Raw genomic sequence first — 14,958 nt, 5'->3', positions numbered from 1 at the left:
GCGTTTATGGAAGCTTTTTTTTACATGTGTAAATGCTCCAAAAAACGCTCGTAAACGCTACTGAAACGCCACATGTAAATAAAACACTCCAAAATACACATGTAAATTTTTTACACATGTAAAAGTTACACTCCAAATTACACGCCATTTTACTCCGTGTGAATAGGCCCTTAAACAGCGCTGTCCATAGCTGGGAATCTGTTCCTTTTGGGACAGAAATACTGATTTGGCAATTAAATCCACATTATGATTAAAAAGACTTTTTAACTGAGTCATTCATGATGTTAAGGATGCTGCCCTCTATAGGGTGGCGTACAGAGTGCACTGTTCTCCTAATTACATCCTGGAGAATAGATTTGCATATTTTTTACCCAGAATCCCTAGAATGACTTGTAAGTCAGAAATACTGATTTGTCAATTAAATCCACATTGTGATTAAAAAGACTTTATAACTGAGTCATTCATGATGTTAAGGATGCTGCCCTCTATAGGGAGGCGTACAGAGTGCACTGTTCTCCTAATTACATCCTGGAGAATAGATTTGCATATTTTTTACCCAGAATCCCTAGCGGAGCAGGAATGACTTGTAAGTCTCCGTACTGCCTATATAGGCAAACACTCTCCCTGATGTGTACGATTGTCCCCTGACCCTGGTCTATAGTCTCTCACTCTGCCAAATCAGTATCCCTCTGCTATGCTGAGGATAGCCCAATAGGCCGAAACAGCGCTGTCCATAGCTGGGAATCTGTTCCTCCTGGGACAGAAATACTGATTTGGCTATTAAATCCACATTATGATTAAAAAGACTTTATAACTGAGTCATTCATGATGTTAAGGATGCTGCCCTCTATAGGGTGGCGTACAGAGTGCACTGTTCTCCTAATTACATCCTGGATAAGGCTGAGCTGACACAGCAAACTGCTAATTTTATGAGAACATTTTGGGTATTTATACTCTTTAATAGATAGAGGATGGTCTTGAAGTGGAGAACATCTTCCTTTATGACATCCATATGATATGCATGGATATCTTCATGAGACGCTACCTTTAAATTTAAAATGTATGAAAGCCAGAATGCATAGATGTCTGACTCAGGAGCCAGAGACATAACTAAAGTCTTGTGGGCCCTGGTGCAATCATTTGTCTGGGGCCCCCTACCTCATCCCTATAGCAAATTCTTGATAGTGATAGTTATGGGTGCTAAGGAGTTTAATCAACCTTAGTGTGGTTAGGGTAATCTGTGGGTCTCCTTGGCTTATGGGCCAGATGGCAGCTGCCATCTCAATACTGATGCCAGTGTTTATGACTCCAAGATTCCAAGTTGCACCAGTTCTCTAGACTGTTCAACCACATACAATCTGATTAAAAGGGCTCTATCATTGGGAAAAGTCATTTTTAACCAAGCACATACTTGCATAGACTTTAGAAAGGCTGTTACACATACCTTTTGTATGTTAATCGCCACAGTAGTTTTTGAATGAGCCCGTTTTTATTCTCAGCGAGCACTGTCTCTGCTGTGTATGTGTGAGAGCAGGGAGATGAGTCAGCAGCAGCAGTTGCTGAGACTTCCGGGGTGCATGCTGGACGCTAATTAGCATATCAATAAAAACGGGCTCATTCAAAAACTACTGAAGCGATTAACATACAAAAGGTATGTGTGAAATAGCCTTTCGAAAATCTAGGCAAGTATTTGTGTGACCATCCTGGGAGAACCATGCAGGAAGCTGGACTGTCACGGTGACCTTATAGGCACCAGAACTCCCAGGCACAGGGTAATAGGCAGAGTCAGTTAGATGTGATGCCAGTTTGAGTATTGAGACACCCGCTGGTCCCTGGGCTGAGATGGTGATGTGGGTGCCAGTGCTCCACTCCAATAAAGAGCTTTTGCCCAGGGCTTCACTGCAAGGAAGGCAATTTCCAGGCCAGGATTAGTTGAAGTACTCGCTGCTTTATTCTAACAGGCATCTGCTGGTTCACTTGTCCTGTAGCAGTGAGCTGTGGCACAGTGGCTTGTAGCTAGCTGACACCTTCCCATGCATTAGCAGAGAGTTTAAGATGTCTTCAGGTCCAGCTTCTGGAACGTCTGCAGGAGTTTAGCTACCTTGTAGAGGTAGGTGCAGGCTGCCAGGATTATAGCTCTGCTTAGCCTGATATAATCCTGTCCTCTTACTGATAGTGATACAGGGCACTGTCACACAGCTTCTCTGCCCTGCTGCTGCTGTGGCAATCCTCACAGCACACAGTGTCTGAAACACAAGATGGCCACTGACACACTTCTCCTTGCTTCTTCTTCCCTGGCTGCTTACAGGATACTACTTCCTCTCTCAGCTATGGCTATTTCCTGTTCCAGCTACAGATTCACCCACTATACTGTGCCTTGCTATGGAGACCACAGCTCAGTAGTACAAGTGAAACCAGAGAACAATAGCATACCTCCCAACTTTTGAAAAGTAGAAAGAGGGACAAAATGTGTGGCGCGGGCAGCGCGCCACAGAATATTTGGCTCTGCCCACATTTATTTTGACTCCGCCCATTCTCATTCATTTTTCATGTGCTCCCACACAGTATAGTCCTCCTACAGTCACCCGTTAATTATATGTCACCCCTCCATCTCTCCCCCAGTTTCATATACACCCTTCATCTGCCCCTAGTTTAATGTCCCCCCTCCATCTCTTTCCCCAGTTTCATGTCACCCAGTCTCTGCTCAGTTTCATGCCATTCTCCCCCCTTCATCTGCCCCCAGTTTCATATAACCCCTTCATCTGCCCAGTTTCATGTCCCCCCGTCTCTGCCCCAGTGCCATGCCATTCCCCCCTTCATCTGCCCCAGTGTCATGCCGTTCTCCCCCCTTCATCTGCCCCAGTGTCATGCCGTTCTCCCCCCCTTCATCTGCCCCAGTGTCATGCCGTTCTCCCCCCCTTCATCTGCTCCAGTGTCATGCCGTTCTCCCCCCCTTCATCTGCCCCCAGTTTCATGGGCCCCCTACATTATGTTCCACTTTAATGTTTAACACAAACAAACACTTACACTCACCTTCCCTCGCCCCCCCCCCCCCCCGCCGCTTTCTCTGCTCTTTCACTCATACACATAGTTGTAGGTGCGATGTGACGTCATCACATCGTAACTACAAATGCCAGAGCGCAGCATTAAAGCAGGAGCTGATCTGTAACAGCTCCTGCTTTAAACAACTATGTATTCAGCTCTACGGACGCCAATGAGTTGAAATCGGGACATACCTCCCGCCGACCGGGACCGCGGGACAGGACACCGAAATCGTGAGAGTCACGCAGAAATTGGGACGGTTGGGAGATATGCAATAGCTTGAGAACATGTCACAAATGAACATGAACATGACAACATATACAATCAATCATAACATGTAAGGCACTCATTTTTTTTTTTAATTCTTATTTTATTTGATTTTTAGAAGGATTTTTTTTTACAAACAGAACAAACATTGGAGAACAAAGTAAATAAAAGGTAAGTATCATATAGAAATTTCATGAAACAATACAGTACAATGTGAAAGTGTCAGAGAAATGTAAGGCACTCTTATGGCCAAATAACCATTAGTAACTCCTGTGAGGGGGTTACATATGTTTAGTTAAAAAATTACTTTTCCCAATGATAGAGCCTTGTTAATGTTTTTCTCAGACATAGAAATAACTTCACTCATAGTGCCTACATAACTTAACCATTTTTCAATATATGTTAAGGGGATATTGTCACTCCTTGGGGAGAGACCACCATATAGGTGTGTGGAGACTTATTAAGCCTTTAGCACTCCACTTCGCAAGGGACCATGGGAAGAATATGCAAATCTGCCTTCCATGATGTAATTAGGAAGTCAGCTGCTGCCTAAGTGTTGCAAACCAATAGAGGGCGCTCACTGGAATGTGCAAGCCTGTCTTCCCTGATGTAATTAGGAAGATAGGAACCTTTATTGGGTTATTTCACTGAAATCCTGTCTTCCTAATTACATCAGGGAAGACATACTTGCACATTCCAGTGAGCGCCCTCTATTTGTTTGCAACACTGAGGCAGCAGCTGACTTCCTAATTACATCATGGAAGTCAATATATGTTATACAGTGGTTTATAGTCATAATGAGAAGCTTTTTACATTTTATTATGACAAATATCTATTGAATCTTTTATAGCTCCTATTGCTATATTTTATTTTATATACATGTTTAACTTTTGGAAAATGTCATTCAAGATTGCAAAAGTTTTCAGGTTGTGCAAGTGTAGTGCTGATATAGACTTATTTGTGTATTTGTACAATGCTAAAATTGTCTCTACTACTCTACTAATTTGAACAATGTGCATAAGCATAAAAAAGCATATGGTTCCAGTGGTCGATATGCATATGCATAAACTGCTTACAGATGTCACTACTAGCTTAATATTTCTCCAGTCGAGCCAATAATACAACAGGGAATAGTGTGGTTACTTGGGGTTGAATTAGTTCACATTACCATCTTTTAGGTCAAAATGGTTGGCATTGGGTTGATGAAATTTAAGTCCAATACAGTGCATTCACGTTTCAAATTGACATCAACCAACAAATAATACACAGTCACTGCCTCATAGAAAATAATGAATTTCTACTTAGAAATACAATTAAAACCATCGTATACAGGGAAAGAAAAGGCACAAAGCAGCACCACTGTAAATTATGATCGACAGGTATTTTTTAGTGTTAGGCTGGTATAAAAAAAAGCCGCAATGTAAGAAGTTTCTTTACAGAGACCACGTTGTCAATTGAAAGGCTATGAATGCAAATGAGACATGGCGCATTAAAACTATTCCAGTAAAATCTGCTGTTCAAACACCCAGTGTCGCTCCTTCCCTTCCATGCGCTGCCATGTACCCAAAAATCAGTTTACACCCACATGGTATTTCTGTGCACGGGAGAAATTGCATGATAAACTGCCAGATGCATTTTCTCCTTTAACCCTTTGTGAATGTGTTAATTTTAGGTCTAAATGAATGTATTAGTGGAAAAAAATGAAATGTCTAAATTTCACCTCCATATATTTTTAGTCTTATGAAATGCTTAAAGGGTTAACAAACATCCCAAATGCTGTTTTGCATTATTTTAGGGGTGCAGTTTTGAAAATGGGGTGATTTATGGGGGTTTCTATTATTCCTTTGAGAACTGAAGTCGTCCCTAAAAAATTAGTTTATTTTCTTATAAATCTGGAAAATCGCTGTTACACTTGTAAGCCTTGTAATGTCCAAAATAAATTAAAAGACAATCAAAAGATGATGCCAATATAAAGCAGAGATATGGTATATCTGGTATGGTATAATATTTATTCATGTATTTGGGTGGTATGACTATCTGCCTGAAAAGCAGAGAATTTCACATTTTGAAAATTGCAATTTTTTCCAAATTTCCATCAAATTTCCTATTTTTTTTATAAATAAATACAAAAATATTGATTAGTGTTTACCACTAACGTGAAGTATAATGTGTTACGAGAAAACATTCTCAAAATCACTTGTGTAAGTTATAGTGTCTCACAGTTATTGCAATCTAAAGTGACACATGTCAGTTTTGAAAAAAGAGGCCTAGTCCTTAACGCACTTTTGGGCTGTGTCTCTAAGGGGTTAAAATGAAGAATCACTATCAAAAAGACAAAAACAAACAGGTACATAGGTAATGTGGTCACATATCTTTATAAAATGAGCTGTGTACAGAGATAACATACCCATATTGTAACAAGTTAAAAACAATTCTCTCACTATCAAGGATAATGTGAACCTAGTATTGACTAAATATACTCAGGAATGACAGGACACAAATATGAGTCGTAAGTATAAAAACATCGGATTATAAGAGGTACATATTTCCCAAAGAAGAGGAGGAATATAGAATTAAGTTAGGGGGCATTCACACTTGCACCCTTGTCGGTCCACCGTGTTTCTGTCCTAATCCCAAGAGAAACTGGATAGGGGACACCCTGCTGGCGGTCAGTTTTAAAACCCATTCATTTGAATGTGTTTTTAAAGCAAGCCGCCAGTGTCTGTATGCAGGACAAAATCGAACATGCAGGACTAGTCCAATAAAAATGGTTTCCCCAGAATAGAGAAAGGGAGAAAGAAGAAAGAAAGAAGAGAGAAAAGAGAAAGAAGAGACAAGGGAGAGAGAAGAACGAAAGAAGAGAGAAAAGAGAAAGAAGAAAAAAGAAGATAGGGAGAAAGAGGAAAGAAAGATGAGAGAAGAGAGAAAAAGAGAGAAGGGAGAAAGAGGAAAGAAAGAAGAGAGAAGAGATAAAGAAGAGATAAGGGAGAGGGAAGAGAGAAAGAAGAGAGAAGGGAGAAAGAGGAAAGAAAGAAAGAAAGAAAGAAAGAAAGAAAGAAAGAAAGAAAGAAAGAAAGAAAGAAAGAAAGAAAGAAAGAAAGAAAGAAAGAAAAGGGAAGAGAGAAAGAAGAGAGAAGGTAGAGAGAAAAGAGAAAGAAGAGAGAAAAGAGAAAGAAGAAAAAAGAAGAAAGAGAGAAAGGAAAGAAAGAAAGATGAGAGAAGAGAGAAAGAAGAGAGAGAAGAAAGAAAGAAGAGATAAAAGAGAAAGAGGAAAAGAAGAAGATAGGGAGAAAAAGGAAAGAAAGAAAGAAGATAGGGAGAAAGAGGAAAGAAAGAAGATAGGGAGAAAGAGGAAAGAAAGATGAGAGTAGAGAGAAAGAAGAGAGAAGGGAGAAAGAGGAAAGAATGCCACCTAATAGGTGCGTTGCTGAGTTGGTTACATAGTGTTTTTGGAGCTACAGTCCCATTGTCTTAAATTTCTGAATAATATGTGCAACTGTAGTCACATGAACATCAAGCTGCTTGGAGATGGTCTTATAACCTTTTCCTTTAACATGATTGCCTATAATTTTCTTTCTAAGCTCCTGAGACACTTTCCTTTGCTTCCTCTGGTCCACACCATGTCACCAAACAGCACAGTGAGTATCTGTAGCCCTATATACAGGCCCACTGACTGATTACAAGATTGTAGACAAACGTGGGGTACCAACAATTTTGTCCACGTGTGTACATATTGACCTTCATTATCTATCTATTTCACAATTTGATGTACCAGGAGAGACTAACCCCTTTAGTAGGAAGAGTAACAATAATGGAGGGACCACTGTATCCAAAGCTTCCAGAACAGGTGAGCCCTATCCTATCACGTAGATGGGTCTCCTGTGGAGGGTGCACAGGCATTCAGCTTATTCCGCTGTATAAACATGGACAGGATTTAGAAATAATTCCTTTATCCATCTTTCCACAAACTCATGAGGTAAACTTTCCTCCACCTGTGAGACAGCCCTGTAATTCTGATATTATTTCATATCAGACAATTTTCCTTATTATCTGCCTTTTGCTTGAGCAAGTCCTTGGTGCAGTCCTTTAGTTGAGATATATGTTCTTCTGCACGCTGCACTCGTTCACACAGAGTATGTAAATCTTGGTAAGTTTTACAGGGAAGTTTTACAGATGTCTTTGGCTGCTAGAAGCTGGTTGGTGTTCTTCTGTAGGATCATTTTGCCTGAGGAATTTGAAGCATTGGGGCTGTATGCCGCGCCAAGCTGATGAGATGCAAGAACATCGAAACAGCTGTCCTTGGCTGAGGGACTACCTGGTATAATCCCAACATCATTGCAAACAAAGGCCTCTGAGAAGGTCGGCATGATATTAAAGGGAGCGCCCCCTATTGGTTTGATTGACTGAGGCACTGGCTTCCTAATTACATCATGGAAGTCAGATTTGCATATTCTTCCCATGTCCCTTTGCACAGTGGAGCGCTCATGGCTTAATAAGACACCACACACCTAATTGGTGGTCTCTCCCTATGGAGTGACGATATCCCCTCAACTCTTTCTGTAACATTAATTTTGGAGCGCTCATGATTTGAGCATTATCTGTATATAGATATGACACCACAGAACAGTGAAGTAGTATCTCAGAGATCCAGGTGTGTTAGCTGACAATACACATAGCAGCCTGCGAGCAAAGATCCAAGTCTCTAACATTTATTATAGTTGCCAGCTCACCAATACATGGAAATTCAAAGGAAGGTAAGTTCAGTTGTAAGGGAGACCCTCCTCACCTTCAACAGCTAAGGAAAAGCATGTCTAGTTGCAACGGCCATTTTATAGCATCCACACAGCAGGTAATGCTGCCTTACATCCAGGCAGAGTATCCGTCAGCCAGAGACACAGGGCTTAGCCAAATGAGCAGCCAAATGCCAATAATAAGGCCAGCAATAGCAGGGTACAGAATGTGGAATGTGCAGGGACATATGGTCACTGTCATTTCTGGTGCTTTTGGGAAGTCAGAAAGGCTCAAGCAGTGAAATCCCTGAGTCTTCATGGGGCAAATGGGAGATAAACTAAGTTGTTAGTTCAGGATTCTGGTTGGGATCAGAAGGATTCCAGGAGAGTTCCTCTAAACCATAACCATAAACCATACTGCGTACTAGCCAAGCCCCCAACTGATTATTTCCTTCTTCACAATATATGCAACAAAAAATATCATCAAAGGGAGGAAAAAATGACTCTTTCATTCACCCCAGCTACTTTGACTTCTCTCTGCACACTGGAGAGAGCACAGTGGCCTGTCTACTATGCCTGCACAAACTCTGAAGAGGAGCACAGCCTTTCTCTATGACCAACCCTGTTATCAAAGGATAAGTGAGTCCTGCAGCAACTTTCTGGGGCAAATTTATCAAAAGGTTTCCTTTGCAGACTTTCTGCTTTCATTACACCTGTGGGGAAACCGCTGGTGTTTCCATAGGTATAATTGACATGCTGAAAAACTATGTACTGAATGCAATTATAACTGAACTCAAATCTGGGGCCACAGATGCTTACCCTTTCTAGTAAGTGGAGAACTAATTAATTACAGTATATTTATCATTGCTGACTCAGAAGTAACAGTAACTAGAGATGAGCGAGTAGTATTCGAACGAGTAGGTATTCGATCGAATACTATTGTATTTGAAATATTCGTACTAGATCGATTACTACTAGCTATTCGCAGTAAATATTCAATTCAGAACCAGCGTTGATTGGCCGAATGCTATACAGTGTATAGCATTCGGCAAATTAACGCTGGTTTTGCAGCAGGCTCCTTGCTAGTCGAGAGAGCTGGCAGCTTGCTGTTACGAGGGAGCTGACTTTTTCTCATAGGAATGAATTGACCAGCGTTGATTGACCAGTGTACAGCATTTGGCCAATCAACGCTGGTTCTGCCGGAGGCTCGTCTGTGAGGAGGCGGAGTCTAAGATTGGACCACAGCAGTCTCCATTGTGGTCCGATCTTAGACTCCGCCTCCTCACAGACGAGACTCCAGCAGAACCAGCGTTGATTGGCCGAATGCTGTACACTGGTCAATCAATGCTGGTCAATTAATTCCTATGAGAAAAAGTCAGCTCCCTCGTAACACTAAGCTGCCAGCTCTCCAAACTAGCAAGGACGAGTCTGCTGCAGAACCAGCGTTGATTTGCCGCTGGCACTGGCAGTTACGAGTTAGCTTACTTTTTATCAGCGCAACTGCAAGCGCTGTGCAGTTAAAGCGCACAGACCCCATAGACTATAATGGGATCCATGCGCTTTAACTGCACAACGCTCCTCCTAAACACTCTCCTCCTGCTACTCGTGGACTTTGTGACTCTCCTTTAGTCGAATAGTTGTTTCCCCTGAAACAAGCATTTTTTCCCATTTGATATTCGATCGAGTAGTCGAATATTGAGGCTCTACTCGAAACGAATCTTGAATATTTCACTATTCGCTCATCTCTAACAGTGACGCGAAATATGTTGTAAATAATGTTTTACTTATCTGTGGTCCAGAAACTGAGTGCAATTATACCTACTTTCAGAATACAGTGGCCACCCTAAAAAAGGGAAAGGATGCAACTATGGCCACATCTACTGCTTCGCCTAACACAACACTAGCTAGAATTAACTTCCTAGCATGAAAAGGTGGGGTTAGTTAGTATTTATTGATGCTATGTGACTGAGTTCCATTTATAAGGAAGGACAGGTTTAAGGAACAGCTCCCAAAGCTATGGTCTGCTTAATCCACCACAATATTCAAATGAAGAAGCAGAAAAGACAGGCAATCAAACAAAGTCCCCATATTGGGTAAACTCTGCATTTTTTGTTGCAGTTTTTGTGGGCCAAATAGAGATGAGCGAACAGCGTTCGATCGAGTACATGTTCGATCGGATATCAGGCTGTTCAAGATGTTCGATTCGAGTCGAACACCAGGTGGCAAACTCACTAAAAATTCGATTACCCTCCCACCTTCCCTGGCACTTTTTTTGCACCAATGACTGCACAGGGGAGGTGGGACAGGAACTACAACAACGGCGGCATTGAAAAAAAAAAGACAAAGTAATTGACTGGCTAATTCAGGTGACCTCCAATTTATACGAATAGTGGATTTAATATCTGGTTCATATGAGACTGTGAACTATGTGATTGAGAGACAGGGACAGATGTACAGGCAGGGTTAGCTAGGGATTACCTTTATTTAGGTGGGAATGTCACTTACCCAGCTCTTTGGGGCTCTATCTGGTTGGGATCCCTGCCAGCTTGCAATATGCGCGAGCTGACTTTTTCCCATAGGAATGCATTGACCAGCATTGATTGGCCGATTGCCATACAGAATACAGCATTCGGGCAATCAACGCTGGTTCTGCCAGAGGCTCGTCTGTGAGGAGGCGGAGTCTAAGATCGGACCAGAATGGAGACTGCTGTGGACCGATCTTAGACTCCGCCTCCTCTGGCAGAACCAGTGTTGATTGGCCGAATGCTGTACTCTGTATGGCATTCGGTCAATCAACGCTGGTCAATGCATTCCTATGCCAAGATGTAGCAGTGCTGGCTTTAAATCGAACTTCGAACATTTCACTGTTCGCTCATCTCTAATATTTAACAAAAGGGAAACCTCTTAGAGCTTACTTTAAATTTTGCATTTCTTTTCAAGCCACTCTTGCTGAACACAACTAAATTTGCAACAAAAAAATGCTGCGCTTCCACAACCTGGGGCCCAAGTCATTTAAGGCTAATCACCAGGAAGAGGCTAATTAAACATATAAATATCATACTAGGCAGTAAAATGGTCTACCATATCAGTTGATACTATTTAAATCTAAAATTGAATAATAACGATGTATGCTTTTTGCATGTTCAGAGTTGGTTCAGATTTTTTGTTTTAGTTTTTTCAAGTGAAAACTGGGAGAACACTTGTTCTATATACTTTCCTCCCTGTATGATCCATACCTGGTTTTGCTTCAAAACCCAAAATACAAAACCTGAAAAAAACCCTAATGTGTACCCAGGGATTATAAATGAGGCTGGGTTTACACCGTACTTTTCTCATACAAATACATACAATTTTTAACTTTAAAGTACATATGTTTATGTAAAATGCATGTGTCTTTTGAAACCTCACCTACATTTTTTAAAAAGTACATGCATTCTTCCATGTACTGTTACCAAATGCAGTTTTTGGAACCACACATGTTTTATTATCAGGGATTTAATTCAAGTAAATAAAGCACATGTGATAGCACCCTAGAACTTTTTTTTGTCAAAAGTCAATTTATTTTTATGCTACTTACGTGGGTTTTAAGTCTGAAAATTATACTTACATTTTCATATAATGCTTGGAGTGTTTCTAAATCTACCACCGAATAGTCCATTTTCAAAACCGCTGAATGAATAAATGAATAAATAAATAAGAATACAATTAAAATATAATTTCAGTGTCATTGTTCTTGCAAACATTTGCAAAACATAAATAAAGAGGACCTGTCACACTTTAGGGGTCCATTTTTAATAAAGACTTGTAGTCTTCGCTAAAATAACAATTCTAGAGTATATATTAATAAATCTCTGATGCAGCACTGTTTCTGCAGGGGTGTTCTTACAAAAACCTTAGGGTGCCCTTACACAATACATTTTTCAAGAGAGTTTAAAAATCCATCAAAAATAAGGCACATGTTTTGTGTAAAAGGCCCCTTTTAAAAAGACATGCCTTTTTAATGCTATTATAGGCCAAGACCCCAAGTGGCTTCCTGTAGCAAAAAAGAGCTGTCAGAAAGCCGTGGTGGCAACGCATTGCGGTTCTTCTTGCAGTGCTTTGCACAGAAAGTTCACAGAGGTTTTTTCCACTGCAGCGAACTGCGATGTTTGCCGTGGGGCTCCGGCCTTAACTTACTTTTGGGTTCCGTCATTGGGGGGTTAAGGACAAAGCCTAATTTTGTCAAAACTGACATGTGTCACTTTATATGGCAATAACTTTGAGATGCTTTAACTTACACAAGTGATTTTGAGATTGTGTTTTGTGACACATTGTACTTCATGTTAGTGGTAAACATTGATCAAAAACATTGATCACATCATTCATTAAAAAAAATAGGAAATTAGAAAAAAAAATCTCAATTTTCAAAATGTGAAATGCTCTTCTTTTTCAAACAGTCATATCACACAAATGCATTACTAAAGATTATCTACCATATCTCTGCTTTACATTGATATCATCTTTTAATTGTCATTTCATTTATTTTGGATGTTAGAAGTCTTTGAAGTGTAACAGTGATTTTCCAGATGTACAAGGAAATGTCCCAAATGTATCTTTCATGGACTACTTCAGTTCTGAAGGGTTTACAAAGGCCCATATATTAGACACCCTCATGAATTACCCCATTTTCAAAACTGCACCTCTCAAAATATTCAAAACAGCATTTGGGACATTTGTTAACCCTTTAAGCATTTCACGTAAATTAAAACAATATACAGGAGAAATTTAGACATTTCATTTTGTTTTCTATACATATATAAAGCCCTAAACTTAACACATTCATAATATATTTGTTATGCAATTTCTTCGAAATACAGAAATACCACCTAAGTGGGGGTAAACTGATTTTCGAGCACACGGCAGTGCATGGACCAGAAGGAGTGACACTGGGTATTTGAAAAACAGATTTTGCTGGAATAGTTTTCAGGTGCCATGTCTCATTTGCAGATGCCCTAGAGTACCAATACAAAGGAAACCCCCATAAATGACCCTATTTTGGAAACTACACCCCTGACAGAAATTATGAGGGGATATAGTGAGCATTTTGGCCACATAGCCTTTTCAAGGATTTTATTAACATTTGGATGTGTAAATGAAAAATTACTAAAATGTCACTTTATCCCCAAAGTTTTCATTTTCTCAAGGGGTTAAAAGAGAATAAGCACCCCACAGTTTGTTACAAAATTTCTGCTGAAAGTTGTACAGAAAGTTGCATGGCGGGGTTTTGTGCCGCCAATGAGAATTGGCGTATTCTGCACCAGTTGCTTGTGGCAATCACTCATGTGACTAGCCCTACCCTCTACCGGAATAAAATTACAAACATAATTTTTATACCAGAGGTCGAGGATTGCAAAAATCCAGTAGTGGTTGCTCCCCAGGATTTTGGCAATGCGTTTGTCAGTTGCAAAGCACTCCAACATGTATTCAGCCATGTGTGCCAGAGTGTTACTTAGTGTCACTTGGCTGCCCCCACTGGAATGGTCACTCTCCATTTCTTCCTCTTCCTCCTCCATTTCGCCCCAACCGCACTGCAGCAATGGGACGCACTGAACTTCCCCGCTAGTCTCCTGTGTGACAATGAGATCTGTCACTTCGTCATCCTCCTCCTCCTTCTCCTCCCTCAATATATGCTGTGAAGCGGACAGAAGTATGCCCTGACTATCCTGCTGGGATGTTTCTTCTCCTATGCCCGATTCCTCAGCATCCAATGCATTATCCCTGATGGCATTGAGGGATTCTCGGATCACACACAGCAGCGGGATTTTGACACTCATAATTGCGTCGTCACAGCTGACTCTCATGGTTGACTCCTCAAAGACACGCAAGATCTCACATAAGTCTGCCATCCATGGCCACTCATGGTGCAGAAACTGCGGGAGCTGACTCTGAGGAACCCTCGGGTTTTGGAGATGTTACTTTATCAAGGATCTCTACTGCTCACATACTCTACTCAACATGTGGTACGTCGAGTTCCAGCGTGTGGGGACGTCGCACATCAGCCGGTGTTCTGGCAGATGGAGGCATTACTGGAGGCTTCAGAGGCTAGCAGCGGCTACTGTGGACTTGCGAAAGTGGGCGCACAAGCGCCGCACATTCACCTTCACATTCACATTTATCAGGGTGTGTAAAAAGCATTATTATCCCAAGCATAAATGCACATCGGATAGTAAAAAGTGAATATGTAAGCTGTGCAGAACACCAAATTCCACACTATATCCCAAGTGGGGATTGTGCGGGGTGGGGGGGGTCACTCTGGTGGTCACTTCTGGTGTCTTTTCCCTTGTAAATTGTAAATTTGAGGTGTACTATGATATATGCTTGCACAGCTTGTACAGTACCTTCCCTTCCTGCCACAACCAGTTGTGTTCTAATGATTTGGTGACTTCTGGAGTTTTTGTCTTCACAGTGTACACTTCACAGTGTACAAGCTATATTTTCTTTATTTTTTCCAGTGATGAGGGCTTTTTTTTTTTCAGGATGAGATGTATTTTATAATGACAACATTTCTGGGTGCCTATAACCTATAGAATAAATTTTATTAACTCTTTCATGGTGGATTAAAAGAAAACAAAAACCAGCAGTTCTAGTATTGCTTTTTTACATTATATTTTTTTTCCACGCAACGTACAGTATAAGAAACATGTTGCCTTTATTCTTCGGGTCACTACGATTACGGCGATACCACATTTAAAATTTTTTATGCGTTACTAGTTTTGCAGAACAAAAAAAATTGGGGAAAGAAATCAATTATTTTTGCATCGCCATCTTCTAAGATGTGTAGCAATAAATGTGCACTGCAGTCTACAGAGAAAATCAGCCTATGTAGACGCATAGGCTGACTTCCTAATTTCTCGGCAGGATCAACCAGGTATGTGGGGGC

General features: G+C 40.9%; 1 protein-coding gene across 2 annotated transcripts in view; it reads right to left on the bottom strand.

Annotated features, from left to right (window-relative positions):
- Positions 1–14,958, bottom strand: part of FMN2 (formin 2) — a 241,998-nt gene that overhangs the window by 95,846 nt on the left and 131,194 nt on the right. For both annotated transcript variants that reach the window (XM_075267760.1, XM_075267761.1), the window contains exon 8: positions 11,647–11,708. In XM_075267760.1, coding sequence (XP_075123861.1) covers positions 11,647–11,708 — 62 coding nt within the window. The remainder of the gene's footprint in view (positions 1–11,646; positions 11,709–14,958) is intronic.

The sequence above is a fragment of the Leptodactylus fuscus genome, chromosome 3 (assembly GCF_031893055.1).
Source record: "Leptodactylus fuscus isolate aLepFus1 chromosome 3, aLepFus1.hap2, whole genome shotgun sequence".
Taxonomy (NCBI): domain Eukaryota; kingdom Metazoa; phylum Chordata; class Amphibia; order Anura; family Leptodactylidae; genus Leptodactylus; species Leptodactylus fuscus.
The sequence above is the reverse complement of the archived record's forward strand: the minus strand, read 5'-3'. Positions and strand labels throughout refer to the sequence as shown.